This window comes from Myripristis murdjan, chromosome 11, assembly GCF_902150065.1.
Source record: "Myripristis murdjan chromosome 11, fMyrMur1.1, whole genome shotgun sequence".
Classification (NCBI taxonomy): Eukaryota; Metazoa; Chordata; class Actinopteri; order Holocentriformes; family Holocentridae; genus Myripristis; species Myripristis murdjan.
In genome coordinates this window covers 26,034,735-26,058,170 of record NC_043990.1, presented here as the reverse complement: position 1 = coordinate 26,058,170, position 23,436 = coordinate 26,034,735, and the positions used below count along the sequence as shown (strand labels likewise).

General features: G+C 39.9%; 1 protein-coding gene across 1 annotated transcript; it reads right to left on the bottom strand.

Moving 5' to 3' along the window:
* Window positions 1-1,680: 1,680 nt before the first annotated feature.
* On the bottom strand, window positions 1,681-23,295 carry col9a1c (collagen, type IX, alpha 1c). The gene is made up of 37 exons (XM_030062983.1): window positions 23,172-23,295; window positions 21,423-21,494; window positions 20,003-20,132; window positions 17,850-18,246; window positions 17,372-17,452; window positions 15,926-15,943; window positions 14,773-14,862; window positions 14,590-14,625; window positions 13,973-14,044; window positions 13,640-13,684; window positions 13,490-13,525; window positions 13,178-13,201; window positions 13,001-13,054; window positions 12,528-12,599; window positions 11,685-11,723; window positions 11,419-11,475; window positions 9,719-9,772; window positions 9,410-9,463; window positions 9,252-9,305; window positions 8,682-8,735; window positions 8,459-8,512; window positions 8,301-8,354; window positions 8,074-8,127; window positions 7,507-7,560; window positions 6,391-6,435; window positions 6,151-6,204; window positions 5,978-6,031; window positions 5,760-5,813; window positions 5,066-5,137; window positions 4,920-4,955; window positions 4,786-4,830; window positions 4,629-4,661; window positions 3,948-4,094; window positions 3,507-3,561; window positions 2,712-2,906; window positions 2,066-2,152; window positions 1,681-1,880 (listed from the first exon to the last, which is right to left on the bottom strand). The coding sequence occupies exons 1-37, from the start codon at window positions 23,293-23,295 to the stop codon at window positions 1,681-1,683; spliced, it is 2,856 nt and encodes a 951-aa protein (XP_029918843.1).
* Between the last annotated feature and the right edge of the window lie 141 nt (window positions 23,296-23,436).

The following is a 23,436-nucleotide window of genomic DNA, read 5'->3' as shown; positions in this document are numbered from 1 at the left end:
TGTACTGTATTGTATATTGTAATAAAGACTGGAACAGATCCATTTTATAGAACAGGCTTTTTCTTTGTTTTTTGAATAGGCAGCTCTTCTCTATACTTGCAATTGTAATAGCAGCTCTGTGTGCTGGCGACTTCACAGGTGATCATTGTGCCACTGGCAACATATGAGTTTGAGATACATCCTTCTACCATCCATGTCAGGTATTAATCTACTGTAGTGATGGAAAATAAGCACCTCCATGATATAATGGCACAATGTCAATAACTTAAGGTCATTTGAAGAATGGTCCCTGGTTTCTGTGCAATCCATCTAGTTATATATCTGAGCTGAATGTGTGAATCAGTCTGTGTTGATTCAAATTTTGATATGAACCTCACGCCCCCTTGCTGGATATTTCACTCATGCAAACAGCTTAAAACCTTTGGCTCTAGGCCATGATGAGATCTATTAAATCAAAAGGATGTCCTTGGGAGGGAGCGTATGCTAAGTCTAGCCAGCTGCTTGCTAAAGGTCATATTTGATCTGTGAATGTATTTGTGCTGTGCAGAAAGAGCAAGGGATGATGTTGACTCTCCTTTGTAACCTGGCAACAGTGGAATGCCCTCTTGTACCCAGATAAGATCCCTATACAGACTGGACAACTGGCAACTGATGGTGGCAACTCAGGAGACACTGTTTTCACTGCAAGGCCATTTTACTGCAAAGGCTACAGAATTTCTTTTGTATTTTGTGATCAGTCTCAGCTCCATATGCATACCCTTCTATTAGACTCTGCTATTCTATATCATACAATGGCATGATGTGAATAAATGTCGCTTTCTAATGTTACTTAATGTTACTTTCTCATTGCAAGTCAGGAACAATAGTATAGTGCAGCAAGATTGTATTCACATATCCAATAACTTAAAGTACTCATGCAACATTTCCAAAACATATCACTTTATTACACTGTTTGCAAAAAAAACAACAAAAAAAAAACAAAACAAAACAAAAAAAAACATAAACATATGAAAGTCAATTTCTAAACACACTGGGGGAGATGTCAGCTGAGATCTGTGCTAGTGAAATATTATGATCCAGTGTGAACATTGGATTTCTGAGGAAGTGAATGAAAGTGTGAATCCCATTTTACCAAATTATGTTACTGGCTTGCTCATGGTGATAGAGGGAGGCCGCCAGGTCACAGTGACACTCAGTATGCTGTTTTGCTGTGCAACTTTACAAGGGAAAAAGTAGAAATCATGTTTTCAGCGAGCTTATTCAAGGATTCAAAAAGTACATGCACAAAAGGGAGTCGGAGCAATTTACCTTTGTAATACTTTACAATCTCAGGAGGAAGACCGTGGTTTAGCCGTTGAAATGACCTAGGTTTGTCATGGGCCTGCGGCCTCTTGTCAGATAGGAGAAGTTGCTTTGGCATCAGTAGTAGCCATCTTTGAATACAAACCACCAGATAAGCTCTCTCTAAAAATCACATAACAAGTTAAAATGTCTATACAGTATTCTACAATTGTGCCTTGCCTCTGTTTCCCTTTGCTTCCCATAGATCTGTGTGTCCAATGGAGACATTTTGAAAACTCTTGAAAAATCACCATGCCTGGACCCCTGAGAAGCCCTTTAGCTTCTGAAGGTCACTGAAGGTTGGGATCTGGAGTGTGTCACTGAGTTTCATTGGTCTCATTAGTTTTTGTAGCTGGCAGACTTCTTCCCACTGACCATATAGAGAGGTGGAATTCTGCCTACACATGTTGAGGGGTCACAAAGGCCTGGGGCCCCTGTGGCCCCCCTTGGACCAGGTGCTCCTGGTGCACCGGGACTTCCTGTCTCACCCCGTTCTCCATCTTTGCCATCCTTTCCAATGCCAGGGAGACCTGGTGCACCTAAGGTAGGTATAGAAGATTAAAAGGTAAATAAGCATGAATTGTATTGGCCCATAACACCAAATGACCCAGACATATCTGTGAGGGGGTTCTGGTCTATACTGAACAAAAATCTTCACATAACCCACTGGCAAACCTACAAAATCCATGGCCATCAAACAACTATGAGGAAAATCTTGTGTTACCTGGTGCACCTGGCGTGCCTGGGCTTCCCTTGATTCCTACACCATCGTCTCCTTTGTCTCCCTTATCTCCCTTTTGCCCAGCATCACCTGCAGAACAGAACAGCACATAACCACAAATTCACTCTGAGAGGAGATATAGAGGCCTATTGTTTCCAGAGCTACGGGGATGTAATTAGAAAGCTTTCAACAACTACACTCTGATTCAGCCGTGTTTCGTGAATCATTGATTGTATAATGTTATGGATGGGTGGTTCCCTTCCATCCAGAGAAGGCTCTACACAACTTCTTTCTCTGTTGTTATGTCATTGTGAAGACAAAGGCATATCAGCAGGCCGACAGCCTTGTTCTCTCTAAAGGGTTTATTAAAAATTGTGGGCTGCCACAGCATTCATGGCATCAGCTTTGGATGCGCTCCAGAAAAAATGAAGGACAAGCAAAAAGCTATCGCAGCACTGCAGTTTATTTATTATCGCGTTCCTGTATATTTAATGTACCACACAAATTAAAAACACAAGTTGTTTGCAAACCCATTCAAGGCTCTCAAAGATTGCTGAACCCTGCACCTTTGGTTAACACTGGACTGGCATTGAGCATATGTTTTGTGAGGTGAGTGTTGAGTAGGATAGATTTGAAAAGCCCATCTGACCGTTCTTGCCCGGTATGCCGGGAAGTCCAAGGAAGCCTGGGTGGCCTTTGAGACCCATCGGCCCTGGAGCCCCTGCTGCTCCTGCTGCTCCAGCCGGTCCAGCGGGGCCAGGTGGTCCTGCTGGTCCAGGGGTACCAGGAGCACCAATGGGTGCTGGCCTCTTGAGAAGTTCTTTTTTAAACTCGGCTAATTGCTCTAGGTAGACAGAGAGTGAACACAGGACAAAATAGCAGAATCATTTTACCCACAGCAAGGTTTTGCTTTGATACTTTATAATCATGTTCATATTGTAGCCATAAATCTTTAATAGATTATAACTCCTACAAATAGTTACATGTTGTTACATACATACAGATGGTTATAAATGTGGTTATAAATGTATGTAACTATTTACAAAAAAAAAAAGAAAAATACATATATATATATATATATATATATATATATATATATATATATATATATCAAGGTTAGATAGGGGTTAGGGTTAGAGACAGAGATAGTCACTTGAATGTAACTAATAAATGTACAAATATTCCAATAAATTGTCTTTACTTTAAATTTACAAACAAAGCAATTATCATTTACATATATATATTTTTAATTTATTTATAAAAAAAAGTTATAATAGTTATAATCTTATTAATATATTTGTAACTAGTTTATAAACATTTGTAAGTGTAGGAGTGATAGCCTTTTAAATATTTATTAATACCTTGTAAGTCATTGACTACTATTACAACACTATCTAAAGTAAGGAGCAAAGATCAAGTGAAATTAAAAGTAAAGATTTTCTACCTTCAACAATGGCTGAGCACATTTCTCGAAGTTGGGCATCCGACACTTTGGGACCCTAAGAAATTATTAATAAACATTAATAATGCCAACTGATTCTAAGACATATCCATCATCTATCCACCTTCATTAGAAGAATAACTCCTAATGGCACTTAATACTGCTTGATTTTGGGGTTTTTTTTCAAGTGACACTACATGTAATGACACTGCATGGCTTGGTGTCTTGTGCTAGCCACTGAACATTATTTAGCATGGCTAACATCACATTACATAAAAAGAAAGTGATTATACAACAACGTGCTTTATTCTAAAATACTAGTTATATGTAGTCATCATAAAAAAGATGGTGAAGTATCCTGGCTTAATCTATCTCTTGTGGATAACTACATGGTAGAAAGTAAAACTACACCTGTAGATATCCACTGGTGATGGTAAAACTTACAGGTAAACCTCTGGGGCCTGGTGCTCCAGGAACACCCCTCTCTCCCTCCAGGCCACGAGCTCCCATCGGACCAGACAAACCCTCGTGGCCCGGCTGGCCTGGTCTGCCGTCAGCCCCTGTGGCGCCTCTCTGGCCTTTCTCTCCAGCCTGCAGGTGAGAGAAGAAAACATTGTGTACCTTTCAGATGGGGCGCAGTTTGTTGTGAACTTGCTCTGCACAAAAAAAGCCAGGAACGAGATGTTCCTCACTCATTATTTTATCATCCAATATAACTTTTAAAATAGAAAAATCCAGTGCTTGTAGACGGCTTATCTGGACTGCATTTTCAAACACACTTGCTATGCAATGCTTCTACCAAGTTCGTACAACTTGAGACGATTTGTCATTTAGAAAATTGACACTATTACTATCATTTTGAGTCAGTTTTCTTTCCCTTCCTGGCCAGTCATGTCACTTGCTTCTATTGACAGTGTGAGGGTTTCATCACAACATGTTATGCAAAATGTGCCAAGCTGGTTACAGTGTCTTGCCCGCATCTTGCTTGGCATGTAGCAAAAGTTGTTCATGTATGATGCAAGTCACAGGAAATAGTGAATTTTAGAGTGCAAGAAGCAGAGTTCTGGCATCCTACATGCTGAAACAGAACAGAGATATAGTTTGAAGCCAGTGTTTTCCCTGTACCTCTCCTTTGATTCCAGGAATACCGGGAGGGCCCTGAAAGACACAGACAGAGCAAAGATGAGTTGACTTCTTTCAAATCTGCCATGAGAGAAGTGTGATTTGAACAGTAAATGTAGTGTGCAATAACATAATCAAGCCCTGAGGACAAAACTCATACCTGGTCTCCCTTAACCCCGGGATCTCCTGTCAGTCCTGGGTTTCCCTGTTCACAGAGGTAAGATAGTTGAGTGTGTAGGAGGACTATTGAAATGGCTATAAAAGGCAATTTGGCAGATGATAATGGTTCCTCACCTCACTTCCCTTTGGTCCCATTGGCCCCATCGGCCCCTATACAGACACAGAAGAAAACACGCCATGTACCTTATTACATCTCCTCAAAGCCATACAACACGATAAAAGTCAATTTTTTTTTTTTTGTTTTTTTTTTTTTGTTTCACCTGATCGCCTTTGTGTCCAGTATGACCTTTCATTCCTTTGGCGCCAGTGGTTCCTTTGTCTCCTTTCTCACCCTGTAAATACAACAAAAGCCCACGCTGTCATGCCTGCTCTGTATTAGATACAGCATGTGGCAAATGATAACACAATAACATCACAATACACTGCAAAACACCCCCATTAGATTAACAATGTAATAAAACCTGATTAAGAGAAATTAAATTATTACATACAGATTATATTATATTATATTATATTATATTATATTATATTATATTATATTAATATATGATATTATATATGCACTAGTTATCTAACTTGCTTCATAATATTATAATTAGTATTACTTCATAAAGGATATAATATATTTTAACTGATGATGTAATAATTAATTAATAATTAGCTATTAAATAATTAATTAATTACACAAGTAAAAATATGCCACACCTCTTAAATGTCATAATTGCAAGTTAATGTCATAATGTGATGCTGTAACCATACAACCACATACAAATGTATTGCATTTACAGTTTTTTTTTTTTTATATACCATTTTCAATGCATTTAGAACCGTTTTCAGCATTCAGTCTTTCATTAAGTGATATTCATTTATTTATTCATTTATTCATTTATTAAATTTATTTTTTTGTAACTTCTTTTGCTCCCTTTATGAAGTTGGTTTTCTTCTTTCTTTTACCTCGATTCCTGGTGGACCTGCAGGCCCCACTGGTCCCTGCTTCCCTGTTTCACCCTGAAAGTTATGGAAAATATTTTGTACACATTAACTTATTAGCACAGATATAGCTTAACCCTTTGTAGCTAAAAGTAATGATATATCAATTTGACAACACAAATAAAAAATAAATAAATAATAAAAAAAAACTTTTACTGAAAGTACAGTAAAGACAAACTCACAGTGGCTCCCTTGTCTCCTGGTTTCCCATCTTCCCCGTCTGCTCCAGGCTCACCCTACACAAAAAGAGGAGATTCTGAGGATATGGCTTGCAACACATGCATTAAAATAATATACTGGTCTTTCAAATAAATATGAGAAGAACATAATAAATATTGTAGCTGGGAATTCTCACAGTTTTTCCAGGGAGTCCAACAGGCCCGATGGGTCCTTCAGCACCAACGTCACCCTAAAGTCACAGTTGCAGGATCAGTGAGTCACTTCCTTCATTTAAAATTCTATGCTCACTTCTTTATGCTCAAACACTGTCTACCTGCCAAGAATGAAACCTAATGAAGTTGAGTATTGAGCAGCAATAAAATCCTGGCAATACAGTGTGGACATGCATCATTAAACTGAGGACAATTCCAATTACCTTTGGACCAGCAGGTCCAACTAATCCCTGCTTCCCTGGCAGCCCCTAGAAGAGACAACAACACAATGCATCATGCGAAAAGAAAACAGAAAATCAATTAATGTATTACTCCTCCACACTACACCCCTCATTCTTGGATAGTATTGCTTATTTTTAGTGCACAGTGGGCCAATTCTTAATTCAAAAAGAAAACAGGTCAATGAGGCAGCATTAGACATATGTTCATTTCCAATACCTGTAAGAAATAAACAGCCGCACGAATAACTGCAGACCCTTTGTAGAGCACTAAACTTGTGCCAATTCTGAACATTTCTCCAACTTGCAAAGCTGCAGCCTCTCTAACAGTTTATTCTTGCTTGTTCTCTGTTTTCAAGGTTTTGAGAAACAACAGTCGTCTCCTGGCAGAATACCCAGCTCTGGATCATCACCAAAGTCAACCAAATCTTTGGTCCAAGGGCTATCTGTCCACCAAATTTCATGCAAACACTCTTTCTTTGAGATGTCTTGCTACCAAACAAATAAATGGGTGAAAACATAGCATCTTTCCAACTTTGTGCAACAATACTTCATCGTTCTCCTATTTCTTTGAGAGGAGTCTTCATAACCTGTGCAGGTTATGTCAACCATGGCAGGTTTAGGATGGTCCACAATATTTTCATCAAAAAATATCTCTCCAGGAAAAATGAGTCAGACTACTTTCTTCAGACTATTTCCTTTCTCAGTGGAAACTGTGTTATAAGAAGAAAAAGTATAGTGCCTTCCTTTCCATCTTTTCTATGCCTCAGGCCTAACTCGTAGCCTCTACCCTGCATAACCTTGCAAGCAAAGGCAGCTGTGGTTTTGGTATTGGATTTTCCTCCTTGTTGATTGTTTGCCTTTAAATGTTTCATTAATTTGAACTGCTGGGTGGCTTGCTTTTGCATGCTTTGCAGTAAAAATTCAAAGTCTAAAGTCATAATTAATGTCATGGCATACAATTCCAGTCAGTAGCAAACTGTACATTTTATGCCATTCTTATAGCATCACAATGAATTTACTGACTACATGCAAGGAGCTAAACACAAGTTCAAAGTCAAAAGCATAAAGGTTAATGGCTAAAAATAAAGTTGGACTCACTGGAATACCCACGATCCCCCTGACGCCCACGGTGCCAGGAACGCCAGGCTCTCCCTGTTGAGAGGATGCACATTAGGAGATTATGCAGCATAACACCATTTATACTGATGCATATGGTTAGATCTAACCTAGGAAGAATTTCATTTGTTTGAGTTTCAGTGGAGAGTTTTATCCACATGGTGGTCTTAATGACAGGTCACTAAATACAGGGAATATTTTGGCATAAAAATAGGCAAATTAATATTGGTACAAAATAGTGACTATTGACAGCTGTTCCATGAAAATACTGTATTGTACTAGCTTTCAAAAACCCATTAGTCAGGCCTTCATGAAGAATAATGAGTGTCCCTGTGGCCTGTGGCATGCATGGTGTTAGGCACAGAATGTCAGCTGGACAAGTAACAACAAGCTGTTAATTTCATATCAAATCTTGGCTTGTAGTCATTACCAGCGGACAGACACACATGCAGACCTGCAGCCAGGTTTTCTTGACAGTGATACGTCTCACTGGCTGCTGTGTGTGTGTGTGTGTGTGTATGTGTTGATGAGGTTGAAGCATGAACTCACCTTGGCACCATCAACCCCGGGAAGTCCATCCAGGCCATCTTTGCCAGGCTCTCCCTGTAAGGCCAGACCACACAATTATAATGGAGCTGCATGGTAACCAATCCTGTGATCTTAACAGCACTTACAGGAACGTTTGAATCGAAGATTACTGGAGCCTGAAGAAGCTGCAGAAGAATTTACAGTGACGCTGAATCAATCAACTCAATCAATCCTATTGGTTTACTTACAGTCTCTCCTTTATCTCCTTGAGGACCCTGCACTCCCTGAGGTCCCATAGCTCCCTAACAAAAGCAATGGGAAGGTGCACATCAAACCACTGATTCTGAAGGGATCATATTTTGCATTATATTCCCGTGGAACATCTGATTGAAAGCATAGAAATCACCTCGTCACCCTTAGGCCCCTCCAAACCTTGGCGTCCTCGGATGCCCTCCACACCCTGACAGAAGAAATCACAGCACATCAAAATTGCATCATGGGCCTGGCAGTTATGGAACAACAACCCTCCGCCGAGGAGAATTAGCTATCAATAACATCCTCCACTCCTCCTCTGAGAGTAAATTGCAAAGGGCAGAGGATATTGAGCCGATCAAATTAAGATTGCTTACAGGAGCTCCAGGTGGGCCGGTGGGTCCAGGGATGCCATTGAAACCAGGAGGACCCTAGCAACACAAGACGGTTAGTGAAATTTATTTATAATCACGGTCAGTCTGTCTTTATCATTGTTATTATGAAGACGTGTTTCATATGAAATTGCCAAGCAAAAAATGTCAGCAAATTTTGTCTTTACTGGATAAGATAAATCAATAAGGGTAACTTTGAGGACAAAAACATTTGAATGCATCAGTTAAATGGATTTAGTGTTGCTGGTGGTTATAAATGCGCTTCATGATGAATTTTTCCTTGTATGAGCAGTGAGCGAGCAAAGAATAAATGAATACACATGATTCCACAATATATGAAATACCACCGAAAATGGGTAGGCTGTTATATTTGCATGACAAATGTGTCTGTAATCATTTTCAGATTCATTAATAATTTTGACTGGTAAAAATCATTCTTGTGAGTTTTTTTTTTTTTTTTTTTTTAGTGTAACAAGCCAAAAAGTTCATTTTACATACTGCATGCACTGTGCATACAACTGATTTAAAATGTGTTGGAGCTTTGGTTGAACTTACTCTGTCTCCTTTCTCTCCTGTAGGCCCAGGGAATCCAATGGGCCCTCTTTGCCCCTGAAATGAAATGATAAGGTTTTGGTATCACATCCTGTCAAAGACACATACAGAATGGTAAGTGCATATAATGACTATGAATGTGGAAAAAGAGGATCCATTACATCGTCACCCATGCGTCCTGGAGGACCCTGAGCACCTTTGGGTCCAGTTTCCCCCTGCGCATAAACCAACAGGAACAAATTAATTAAGTTACAAAGACAGGGATAATCACATTAAGCTGTTAACATGCTGCAACAAAAAAACAGCAGCATGCAAGCTGATCTCGGTGTCAGTCAATTTTGCGTTAAATCAGGAAAGTGTGCTGGTGTAGGGAAACCTCATTTGGTCCATGATCTGCAAAGGAAGAACAGATCATATTTCCATTGGGTGATATGGGGGGTATTTTTCCAGTGTTTAAACATCTTACACACCTTCTCTCCGGCTTCTCCATCTTTTCCGGGTTCACCAGGCATGCCTTTGTGTCCCTGAGGGCAGAGAAACAATTGACTTACACATTTATTTTAAGGTGCTGACATGGGCACTAGGCACTAATTATCACAGCTTGAGGTGCACAACAAAGATGCTGCAGACGCTGATGCTGGTAGTCACTAGGTAGGGTTAGTCACATGTATTTGTTTGCCAATATATTGGGCTTTTTTAAAATTAAATATTGGATATCACTCACTCAGTGTTGTCCAACCCTGACATAATGGAGGTTCTTCCCTGATACCTTTATATTTCACAGACATGTTTTCATAGCCAATTCTACTTATTCAGCATGTCATGTCAAATGTCATTGGGTGGATTAGATGTGGAAGTGACATAGACTCCAGTGTTAAAACAATAATTATAATAATAATAAATACTATCTCAAGAGTAGCACTGACTGAAATCTGAAATCATAATTTCAAAGCCCCAAATCAAAGCCTTCAAAGTGTTTAACCGTTATTTTCATGATATAAAACTAATGAAGGTAAGAGGCTGCTCCGCTTATCAACTTTCATTCATTCTAAGGCAAAAAAACAATGGTAAGAAAACATAACTTAGCCATGGGAAATGTTTTATTGTATGATTTGTTTTTGAGCGAATGCGGGCACAATGCTGACAAATATTTAACACAATAGACATATTTCAGAAACTGACAAGAAATTATACGCCCCCTTAAATGCTTGTCAAAGCCTTTCAAAAGCATTCAAACACAAAAATTCTGAGGTGGATCAGCATCACCGACCTGATGTTTAAATATATCATTTTCATAATTATAAAAATAGTTTTCTTGTCATTTTTTTCAAATATTTTATGCTCATTTTCAGGATTTTTTGTTAATTTTTTCTGGTTATCATCTTTTTATTTTTGCTGATTTTTTTGCTCATTTTCCTGGAAAGTTTTTGCTCATTTGTTAACCACCTTTTCCCCCGTGTTTTAGAATAAAATCAAGTGAAATTGCAGCGTCACTGATCTAATGTGTAACTTGTTCAAAGTCTGCAAATTGAGGATTTGAGGAGTCTTCCACTTTTGCTGTAGCCAGTAACAAACAAAAAGGAGAACTTTTTCCTATAACACAATCTCCTTAAGCAACATGCCCTCATTTACCAGCAGGATAGAATTATAGTGGTCTTGAGAGAATAATTACAAATCATAAGACGTCCCCTGGTAATACCAGTGTCCTCTGGAGAAGGGAGAATCTGAGGACATTTCCAGGCCCAGATCCAACCAGGGACATAGCATCGAATTAGGGGACTGTCCCCTGAAAACGGGGACGTCCGGTCACCCTAATTTATTGTAGCCACTGAGATGATTTCCAGCTGTGAATGTGATTAATCCTACTCTTGGAATAGCATTTTTATAGGGAACTTTTAACACTGTAGTCTATGGCTGTAGTCCCCTTAGTGGTGTCAGTTAACCAACAAGGCCCATGACAGCCTAAATGCTGTTTCAAAGGCTTTTTCAGTCTGACAAGAATAAATTTCTAAGGGAAATACAAAGGTAATTTGTAACTGATGAAAATGGTTAAATGGGCAACTGCTTTGACTGCTTTGGTCTATAATTGGTAGTGGGATGGCCTTTCAAAATTCCATATCAGTCCAATCCAACTTTATTTACTGTGCTCTTGTTCATTCAAATTCCTCACCTTCATTCCTGGCAGCCCATGGTTTCCCTGTGGCCCAGCAGGGCAGGCGGCAGGACACTGTAAACATATACAGACAGATGGAATCGGGGTGAATGATGGAGTAAACAAGGCAGACAGACAGTCAGTCACATCTTCAACAAAGCATGGCTGTTGTGAAGCCTCAAAACTTCAGAGTCTCGTTTTGAGGAGCAATTCGCTGCCGCCAATCCGACTGTCATGCATTCAGGAAACATTTGGCACTGTAAAAGACAGTAAAAGACACTCACAGCTTCCCCACTTCCCTCTGTGTTGGCACCAGGCGGTCCCTAAAACACAGCAGAGTGACATCTAAAACAGCTGCGGGGGTTTAGATGTCTTCATCATCCCACTATAGCAGAGATTCCCAGGGTGATAGGCAACGCAAAATATAAAAAACATACTACAGCATGCAACACAGTCACTCATAATTTCTAAAAGAGATCTGACGTGCAGAGACATCAAGGTGTCAGAGTAGCAAAGTGACATCATACACAACATAGAGTATGGAGGCTGCATGACAGTACAAACTAGGGTTAGACCAACACAGCAGTTTGCTAATACATGCTTTTATTAATAGCCCAACATTGACCAATCAGTGTTGTTCACCTCTGACCTTTAATGGCATTTGTTTGATTGACTAAACATCTGTTGCACAATTTATCAAGTTTACACTGGTTGTGAATGGGAAGATGTTATTATCTTAACAGATAATTAACAACATTTACAAAAACTTTCAGTGTCCTCTGATCTGAAAAAAAAAAAAAAAAAAAAAAAAAAAAATCTGTTTTGATGCTGGTTGGGAGGCTTTTTGCAGCACCACTAATTAAATTCTGATAACACTGAATATTTCTTATTTCATGTTTTGAAGGAAAACTTCACATTAAAAACACAGAAAAAAAACAGAATATTAGAACAAAATCTGAAAAATCTGTAAAGTCTGTGAAATCGGCAAATTCAGTGCAGCAGTTTGAACTGGAAAATATCGGTAACCGTATCAGCTTTCAAATCTCCATGTTGGTCAAACCCTAGTATAAACAATATGAATGCTAAACTGCTAAATGATAACAAAGAAGGGTAGTTCCAATTCTTACTGCAGGCCCAGGTGGTCCAGCAGGGCCAGGAGGGCCTGGGAGGCCAATTCCTCCTCTGGGACCTGGAGGGCCCTGTCAGGATCACAAAGATGGAGATATTATCAAAAACATGGTGTGTCCTTTGAAAAAACTTTGACAATATGATTTCATGGTAACAAAAAAAAACAAAACAAACAAACAAACAAAAAAAAAAACAAGCAAGCATTTGATGAATGGCAATATACAAGACGAGGCAACATTTTCACAACAGGATATTATGATATTGAGATTCTGAAGTCAATCATGAATTCAGGAAGCAGCTTCCAATGTCTAGGGGTGTCTAAACTTTAATTCTGGTGCTATTTGTGTAGATGAATTTTCAGCATCTGCACAAACTGTTATATCTACATGTAACTGAATAAAAAAAGAAGAGATTTTTTGTATTTTTGTATTTGTATTTTATACACTTTGTATTATATACTTTGAACTCTGACCTCAGGCCCAATGTTTCCCTCATCTCCTGGGATTCCTGGTTTCCCTGGTGGTCCCTGTCAGACACAGATATACATCAGCTGGAACAGCACATTCACTGATAATCCATCTCTAAGCTCATTTGAAGCAGTTTGCAGAAAAGAACAGAACAGGACAGTGCAGCGGTAGCAAACACATACAGCGGGTCCTTCAGACGCTGGGCCCTGTGAAGTGAGAGAGAGAGAGAGAGAGAGAGAGAGAGAGAGAGAGAGAGAGAGAGAGAGATAAAGATGTAAATCTGAAGAAGTCATATTTTCAATGAATACAGACTACAGCCAAAAACTACGCGTAATCATTTGTTTGCCATTACTCAGTCATTTTCACAGCAAAATCATAAGTCTTAATTTTGTTCTCATAGTGTAAAAATAAACACATGCCATGAATCCATTAGCACTGGGAAATAGACTGTGTATACATCCATGCCCCTAATATACAAGTAATCTGTTACTTACAGGAGGACCTGCTGGTCCAGGAAAGCCAGGAAGTCCCTGTGATCAGATTAAAAAAAAAAAAAAAAATCAGCAAATGGCCTCTAGCAAGACATGGCACACATGGCAGTTGTTAAATAGGAAGAATCTGAAATGGTTTCAATGGCTACTCACTCTTTCCCCTACAGGCCCTCTAGGACCCATTGGGCCAGGAGATCCCTGTAGAAAAAACGCCAAATCAAACAAATATTGCAACCTTTTGCCCATTTTAGCCCTAAACTCAAATCCTAATCTTAAATTAACCTCTTGAGGAACAGAAAAATGGCCAAATATCCTCACTTTGGGGAATTTCTTCATCTATCTATCCTTGTGAGGACATTAGAACCTCATAAGGTAGAAGAACACAAACAAACGCACGCACACACACACACACACACACACACACACACTGCAGGCACAGATTATAAATTGTGTATGTCAAGTAGTAGAAAAGGTGATGATCCCTACAGCAGGTCCTGGAAGGCCGGGCAGACCTCTCTGTCCAGGAAGACCGATCTCCCCCTGATCCCCTTTGCTGCCCTAGGAAACAGACACAACAAGAGGAAAACAGCTTTATCTTCTTCCTGCATCACCCAACACTGTTGCTAAGATACACCGAGGCAGTGACAGTCAACATTTAATCAATGAAAAGGTGGACCTTTCTCATAGTTATTTAGATCAACAACAACCCATTCTCGTGCGGGGCTAAATAACAAATGGGTCAAACAAGGCAACAGCTACCGTGAATAAAGAAGGTGGCACTGAACATGTCGTATCAACATGTGGAATCAACATTCACACTTGCTGAGTGGGACATATGGGTGATAATAGGTTTAAAGAAAAATCAGGAATTGTTGCGTTCCCCTTGGGCCATTCAGTTTTGAAATTTTTAAAATGCTCAAACGCAGTGATGAGGCGCATAATTCCCCTTGAATTAATCAAAATTCAATCAGTAGTGCTTGAGGTATCGAATGACAAATGGGCAGACGACTGAATGTACAGACGGGCAGAGAATGATGCATAGACCATGATGAAAACAAAGTGCATGAGCATTTTCCAGTTGCGATTCAGCAGTTTATACTTACGGGAGCACCTGGACTGCCAGGTGATCCGGGTAGACCCTGGAGGTGAGAACAAACCAAGTCAGAGAAGATAGAAATGAGGAGTGCAGTACACTTCTTGCATGTAGAAATGATTATTCAGATGATCAAAACACAGAAGAAATTAGTAGAAAAGTATTCCGTCGATTACAGATATAAAATACTCACATCTCTCCCATCCCTGCCATCCTCTCCCTGTGGCCCTCGGGGGCCCTCTGGGCCAGGGGCACCTGGTGGGCCTTGGATTGGTTTCTCTGGCTGAGAGGGGAGATAGCTAATCAGCACAGAGGTAAAAGAGGTGGAAGCTTATATTATGAAGCCTTGTGCACTTGTTATTAACTGAAAAAACAAAACAAAACAAAACAACAACAAAAAAAAAAAGAAACAGTCTGACCAAACTAAGTTATTTACGTCAGCTAGTTGGCCTAACTGAATTTACAAACTGTTGACCATCAGAGTAATGAATCCCAGTAAAAACACAGAATGGTACATAGAATAAAAACCACACTGATATAAGGGTTATTATTACAACAAACATTTTTCAGTTTCATCGAAGCAGTCAAATAATAGCAAACATCATACTCATAGAATAAATTAATACAAGTACAAACAAGGAGGCACCACAGAAGGACAAGACTGTAGAAAATAAAAAAAATAATTAACATTAAAAGTAAACAGACACAGGACATCACATACAGTAGAAGCAGCTCTATAAAGTGGGTTTTAAGAAGTGATATAAAAGACAATTGTGATTCTGGTTACATTTATAAAGGCTTGTAGATTTACATGTCAGTGACACTTTGCCTCATCCCATTTAGCTGGAATCATTACATGTTTCTTATCTAGTAAAAAAAAAAAAAAAAGTAGTCTGGCCACTTCTTAGATTGCGCTGTGAAAACAGCAGGACAGAAAATATGTGTGGTCATGACCTCCAACTGGGCGATAGCTTGGTGCAAACATCTGAACTGAATTCTAATGTTATCTAGCTGTATCAGTGTAGGCAGGTCTCCCCTTTTACAGCCGGCAGGCATGTCTGCTGCTAATTTGGGCCATTTCACTTAGATTCTCTGTTTCTCAACATCAATATGATTTATGCTCTCAGATTATCTGTGGTTGCACAGTTAATTGCTGTGGAAACTTGTGAATGATTTACCCATTCAGCCCTGAGAGAGTGAACAAATAAACACATGGAAACCCCTCCGTACTGTACAGTACATGAGATACAGAACAAAGCAGTGAGATAATTAGAGAACAAAGCACTGAAGTAGATTACTGGCTCAAAGACACAAACAAAAAAAGAAAGGAGAAGAAAAATAAATACCTCAGCATTGGCATACATCTGAAGAAGCAAGGGAAATAAGATAAATGGAGAGTTAGTGAAAATAGTAACACCACCCTCATCCAAAGTGTCAGCAGAAGTGCACCTGTTCAAAATCACAGTAGTGAGCAAGTCATGCTGTCATTTCAATACAGAGCCCAAAGAACCAACAAACCCCATGTATCCTCTCAGTGCTGGGAGGCCTGAAAAGATACAGCTTGAAGCAGAAATGTTAGCCTTAAATCTAATCAAGCGCACCAGGCCAGGAAATACTCCTTTCTTAAGTGGACAGAAACATTTACAACATTACCACAGTGATCAGATAAAAACACTGTCTCTTCAGTTTATGACATGACCGACTTTACATAGAGTGAGATGTCAGACAGCAGGATGGAGATTTAGTCTTTGAGGCTGAGCTACGCTGGAGTAGAAATAACCTCATTGGTTGAGTTAAACCTCAGAAGAACCTTCTGGCTCATGATGTTAGTAGAGACGGACAGGAAGCAAGTTGGTCGACTCACAGGCTACTTCCATCAGCATTTCTGAAATGTATAAAGACGCCTTGTGCTGAAACGTAATTGACATATTTTTTCTTCAACCAGTGAAAGGACAAGAGACTTATTTTTCAGGGCGCTACTTTTGAAATATATCGGATCTCAGAGATGTTGTGTCATGTTTAACTCGTCAATCTGCAGATCATTTAAAAAAAAAAACTTTTCTGGGCCCAGTTTCATGACATAGACTTACGATGTTTTAATGGCCAAGCTTTGGTGCAAAATTATTGTCTGTGTCATTTATAAAAAGAGATGGATTTACTTTTAATAATAATGCATGGCATGCATATAACAATTCAGCTTACTGAATTTATGTAAAATACCAGAGTTAAGTTGTCCACAATATGAATAGCTAACATTAGCATGGTACAGAGGTCCACTATGGGAGGCACTTAACTTGCTGAGGACATCGTGGTGATGAATCATGAAAAAAATAGAAGTCACTGCCATTTCTATTTTTATATTCATAATTTGACCATTGTTCCTTCTTTGCTATTTGTGCTGTTGGTTAACTAACTTGCCCTCAAAACACCTGTGGGTATTTGGCTCCACCCACTGAGGTTAAACCCAACCAATGGTGTTATTTCCTCAAGGATTGCTTATTTTAATGTAGCTCTAGTCTGCAGTCTGACGGTAAATGTCTTTAAAATGGGACAAGCTGCCAAATTTGTTTTGGATGAACGTCAGCCTCTGCATGCTACAGTTTGTGTGTACTCAAAGAAATTGCTTGGCAGATTACTTCTTACATTTATGCATCTCCATTTTAGCATTTCTGCACTTCCCTTTCAGCAGATGCAGATGTGCAGACACTCGCTGGAAGGCCTATCAACCTGAATAAAACCACACAGCCAAACCAAATGGGATGCTGAACAGATCCAAGTCCTCATTACTATACCTCAGTGGCAGGCAGCTCATTGCAGCTCTCTCTCTGGGCTCTCTTTGGGTCGCAGTGAATCAACATCCACTGGAGCTCAAACTGAAAAGAGACATTAATGTTACTGCACATTCAGCAACACAATGGAATTCATTTTCATTTTGGATTTGTAACATTTGAGCTAGAATCTGCAAGCGCTCGGTCATGGTGCAGTCATTTTTTATTGTTTTAAATCAATGCCCTCTATGGGCTGTATGCGTAAAAGCTTGATTTTCCACCGCTGCAATTTTCTGCAGGGATTAAGGTTTTCTTTTATTCCAGTGGAACCCAACTGAGCAGCTTTGCTGTGGCAGCAGCACTTGAGAATTATAGCAGAGCTCAGCACACATATAAACTGAACACTGTTTGTTCGCAGAGAGCACCACTTCAATGACATAGCTTGTAAGCAGAGTTTGGGAACATGATTGAATATAACAGGAAATTTTTCATCGCCACTCACCACTACTGAGGCATCAGCATCTGCATCCAGTCGACCGATCAGCGTGTCTCCCTCTGTGGTGATGGGGCCTTTGCCCTTGATGGGTTTCTGATCCACAGGCTGGCAGTCCACGGACAGAGTGACCTGGTCGCGCTCCACGCCGATCATCACCTTGTGCCACTTGGTGTTGAAGAGCACGGACAGACCAGGGAAGGTGACGGTCTGCAGGTTGCCGTCAGCGCCCATCAGGAAGTATTCCAGGGCCTGCTGGTCTCCGTTCAGCCTCAGACCGGCTTGTTTGCGACCGTCTTCGTCCACGATTTGCCAGACATTCCACACCTTGTTGACTGTGTTCTTGATCATGCGGAAGGTCACCATGAAGGAGTATTCATCAGGGAAGCCACGGGGAAAATTCAGCCTGAGTGGGGAGTTGATGACGGAAGAAAAGGGTTGGGAAAGATTAAAATTAGGTGGAGAGGCAAGGGTAGGGCTGAGGTATATGGATAAAAACAAATATCGACCAAATACCTCAATATCAACATTGTGATGATACTGTAAGGATGACCATTGGTACACTTAATTTGTTAAACACGAGATTTTTGATAAACAATCTTTAGTAGGACATGGACATGGTAATCAAGCGGCAAATAATAGAACCATAACTATCTAATTAATGCAACGTTTCAAACGAGGCTAAGACCATACTTATGTATGACTGTTGTGTGTTCAAAGAGAAAAATAGTTGAATACGTCTCAAATGACAGTAAAAGGAATAGCTCAAACACAGCTGTAACCTAGTCTGATTCTATTCTGAAAATTCAGTTTATGTCAAAGCTAATACACGATCACACCCTAAACACGGCTCTCCACAGCTCTGATCTGAGACGTGAATGAAAAACAATGCTTTTGATGGCCAAAGCCTCCCTATCACTTTCCTTTAGATTTGAATCCAAATAAAACACGGTTAAGTACTTCAAAGGAACAAAGAGGACTTTTAAAAGATGCTCTTATGTTACAAATCAGATGCTACGAAAGACGCTGCTCCAGTGCAGCCCAGGTTAACGCAGGCTTGCCCGCAGTCTAGGGCTCCCTGTGTTTTTAACGAGCCAGATTCTCCATAGGTGGTGCGTTCATAGATGGGCGCTGCAGCCGGCCTTTTTTTTTTTTTTTACCATCTTGTAAATGATCAAGGTGGGGCAATAAAAGAAGAGTTTCCTGTAACGCAATAAAACAACCAAAAACCACTCTCTAATGCTGCCTCGGGTGAGAAACTCTCCTATGCAAGCTTTTTAAGTGTGTACCAGTGTTGCCCTGCAGAAAAAAACGAGGGGCTGTGGCTTAAGCTTTCTGCCGATGACAGACTTCAAAGCACAGTTTGTGCCACTGGACTCCTGGGGAATTAAACATGTATTTACATTCAGTGTGACAGGCCCAAGTGGCACAATGCAGGGTGCCAGCGAGTTACATAACAGCTTCTGAGAAAACTGGCCTGCTGGAAAAGATTAGACACAACAGACCAGAGCAGGCCCACTGGGAAACACCATGAGGTGTCTTCAGTTATATAAAGAGGTAATGCCATTAATAACCTGCACACTCCCTCCTGCAACCAATTGTTTGAAATCAGCAGCCTTGCACTCATGGTAAATACAGTGCAAAGAGCCAAGCTAAAAGTGGTTCATTTTTATGTGCTGCACACTATGTGAGTCACTAGGTCTATTTTTTTTTTTTTTTTTTTTTAAGGAAAGGTAACTCCTTACAGGAAGCTATTGAAGTTGTTAGCACCTGTCTTTTTTATTCGAATCCTTTTAATGAGTCCATACTAGATTATAAATCATCATCAACAGAGAGCACAGGCTGGAGTATTTCCTGCGTTCCTAAAGCCTGGAAGTGGCTTCAAGTGGGGTCTACATGGTACCCACCTCCCCAAAGCTACCTGCCCCTCCTCACACACACACACACACACACACACATACACACACACACACGATCCCCTTACTCCCACCCTTGTCTCTGCGAGATACCAAATAGGTTCAGGCATGTTTTTCTCCACCAATAACATGCTTTCTGCTGTGGAATAACACCTGTGGGACCTGTAATAATGCAACACCTGCATCAAGAGACCATTCCTCTCGGTTTGTGTGTCTTTTCCCCCCTTTTTATCGCGCAGCACATACCTGGTTGGAATTTGGAAGTTGGCCTCCCTGTCGAGCCGGTATGCCACCTGGAGGGAAGTGGAGCCCTCCACCTTCCTCACACCTTTCAGAGGGATCACGTCGAGCTGGAACTGGGTGATCAGATCAAAACCTGATCAGGGAGGAGAAAACGAACAGGGTGTCAGTGACAAACGGTTATTACAACTAGTCTACGTTATTCTCATCACTAGACTGATGGGGACCCTTTAGATTCAACTGACAAAAACATACACACACACACACACACACACACACACACACATTTATCTCTCTCTCTCTCTTTATATATATATATATATATATATATATATATATATATATATATCTATATGTATGCATTTATGTATGTGTATCTATCTATCTATCTATCTATCTATCTATCTATACATATAGATATATATAGATATAGATATATGGACAGAGAGAGAGAGCATTAAATTTGATGCTTGAGTGTACATGGTCCTCATAATTTGCTTGATTCAAACATAAATTACATGCATATTCCAGATTTTTTGTTAGTTGACTCTACAGCTCAACAGTCCTCAATTTTGCATAGCAGACCTTCAACCTTTAAGTATTAAAAAAATTGCAAGAAAAAAGAATAAAATGCAACATCTATACTACTACTATTAACACTAATATAATAATAATCATAATCATAATGATAATAATAATAATAATGTTAGAATTATAATTACTACTACTACTCCAATTAACATCATTAGCACTGACATTTAACACTGACATTGTTATTATTATTATTATTATTATTATTGTTGTTGTTGTTGTTGTTGTTGTTGTTATTATTATTACCATTATTATTAACATAATTATAAGAATTTGCAGCAATGATAACACATAACAAGGATTATTTTGTTGTTACTGTTGGCTGGGGCAACTTTTAACTTTTTTCCCCCACCTTTTCAGAAGAAGGATGGTGTGCTTCAGTGTAAATATTGGCAGCACACAAGCTATTACAATGAAAGAAATATACAGACATAGTAGTTTTCTTCTGAAACATGCATTAGATCTCAAAACCACAGAGTAGAGCATGTGCAGATGTTTTGAGGGAGTGAATTGTTTCAAAAAGAGCAGCGGCGAGCAATTACATTCTTGCTGAGTTTGAATTGTCCCGACTGAAATTCTGTCAGCCTCAAGTGGAACATTTTATTTGCCTCATTTGAAACCTAAAGGTGTCTTGAGGCATTACACAGCCCACCCTGCTCAACTAATTAAAGTAACCACCTTCCTTTGGATAGTCTATTTTCTCTTTTAAGGGATTTTCAGAACTGAGGCTGGTGGTTTTACAACTGCTCCAGCTGCTGTTTTTAGTTTTGTTAGGGTACACGCAAAAGCACATCATTATTCCCCAGGGCAAGAAAATTGCTGAGGACCATCTCACCTGGTAGGTCGTCTTGTCCATTTCTCATTGGTGGGCAGACAGTATCACCATCCAATCTGTTGAGATCCAGTTCTGATGGAACACAATTACAAGCACAAAAAAAAAATAATCATGTTACACGTGTTTCTTGCAGAAGTTGATACATGTATTAAATTACCATCCAGTGCCATTCATATGGAGGTCAAATACAAGGGGGAAAAAAGTGAGGCCTTGAATGCCACAGCTGCTTAACATCACAATGCACATTACTGCATATTTAATGTCCGTTTCTCTCACATCTACACTAATATGTCACATGTTTCAAAAGTACAAACATGGGCTAATATCAACACAGTGTTTAGGATTTACGATGCAGAACTTTCAGACGCGCCCCTGTGATCCAAATATGTCATAAGAGATGGAATATAATGTTGATGAATGTGGCGGCTACTGTTGCGTGACTGCGGAGTCACAAAGTCGAGGCCATATTTCTAACGTCTTCAGAAAGATTTTAGAGTCCATCTGGCAGGTGAGCTGCTCTCCTTTTTATTTATACGTGAGTGATTTATCAAGATGGAAGTTTCCTTTGGTGGAAGCAGCGACCCGCAATACATCACAGCGCCATTTTGTTTCAGCTTTCATCATCCATAATTCTCAGCTGAATGAGCAATTTAGCTGTTTTGGTGTTTTTTGTCGTGTAAATTTACAAGATAAAAAGGCTGCCCTAGTTTTTCGGTGCCATTAAGGAATTCGGTTAATATAATTTATGTGTGAATTCACAAAAGTTTACCCTTGACAGAACAAGTAATCACTCAGTGCTTCAATGAGAGATGCTGCTGTATGTTATGCATGCACCAAACGGTTTCCAAGAAATTCAGAAATAAAGCTCTTAGGCTCCACAGTGATTTAGGAGTGTGTGGCAGTGGAAGAGAGCGATGCCGGGGTATGTCAGAAGAGGGCGCTGTCCTTATGCTGCCGCTACACTGCAACCTTTCTTTTTCTCCATTGTGAAGGGGCAAAGCAAACTCCATCAAATGAGGATCTGGAAGTCATGAAAGGACAGCTGGAGGGGCTCCCCAGTCAATAACCTGAGTCAGCTCATTTAGAGTGAGCAGTGTGAACGCAGCACATCTGGAAGCCTTTCTCTGATCCCACATAACTGCTGAGAAATGAGATACAGTAGTGAGACGGTATTTACTACCAATAAACACTTATCTGACTGCGCATATGGGCTTCAAGTTGTTAAAGTTACTGCCTGCCGCGGCAATAGGCTCAAAAAGCCAGTCATTAGTGCAATGAGTGAGAGATGAACCACAATTAAGACGTCACATGTAGCTGCATGTGCAGAGTGACACAAAAAGCAGTGAACCTATGCGGCTCTTAAAACACTGAACGCAGAGTTTATAGTTTGTTTACTCTTGCACGTACAAGCATCTCACGTTTTCTCTGCATGCATTGTACTGAATGGTCATACTTTAGATTTGATATTGTAGCGAATGTAGAGAACAGGCTTGTTGTGATTATCAGAGGGGAGATTTAATCTGATTTAATCTTACAAAGCAGATCAGCACAGTACACCGGCTATTTTTGGCTTTTGCTCTGTGAGTTTTGATAAAGAGGATGACCTCACAGCAGCGGTCAACATGTGGGTTGTTCCGTTTGACAGTGTTTTTACAGCAAACAGCTTTGCAGCAATGGTGGAATGCATACATGTACATGGTACACAGAATTGTGTGTCAATGCTTGTGCATTGCACTATGGGTAACTTACGTCCAAGTGCTGGAGCGAGGAGGAGGGACAGTACAGCCATGCAGACAGAAGCGTACGTTGACACTGGTAGACGCCATGGCTGCTTTCTGCTCAGGAGGGATGGAGAAGGTCGGCATTCAGTCATACATCTAAATCACTTTCACAGTTTCTTTACGTCTGCATCAATAACACATGACAGCGCCATCATGGAGACACTTTTCAATTGATTTCTACGGTCATCTTCAGAACAAGGGATGAGAAAACAAGTGCAAGTCACTCTTTCAAA

What these genes read in the sequence shown, in the direction of transcription:
- col9a1c (XM_030062983.1), bottom strand. Translation starts at nt 23,295, where the DNA reads ATGACTGAATGCCGACCTTCTCCATCCCTCCTGAGCAGAAAGCAGCCA. An exon ending in CAGGACGCATGGGTGACGAT is followed by an intron (nt 9,306 to 9,409) that starts GTAATGGATCCT and finishes ATTTCATTTCAG; the next exon opens with GGGCAAAGAGGGCCCATTGG. An exon ending in TTGGACTCCCTGGAAAAACT is followed by an intron (nt 6,032 to 6,150) that starts GTGAGAATTCCC and finishes CTTTTTGTGTAG; the next exon opens with GGTGAGCCTGGAGCAGACGG.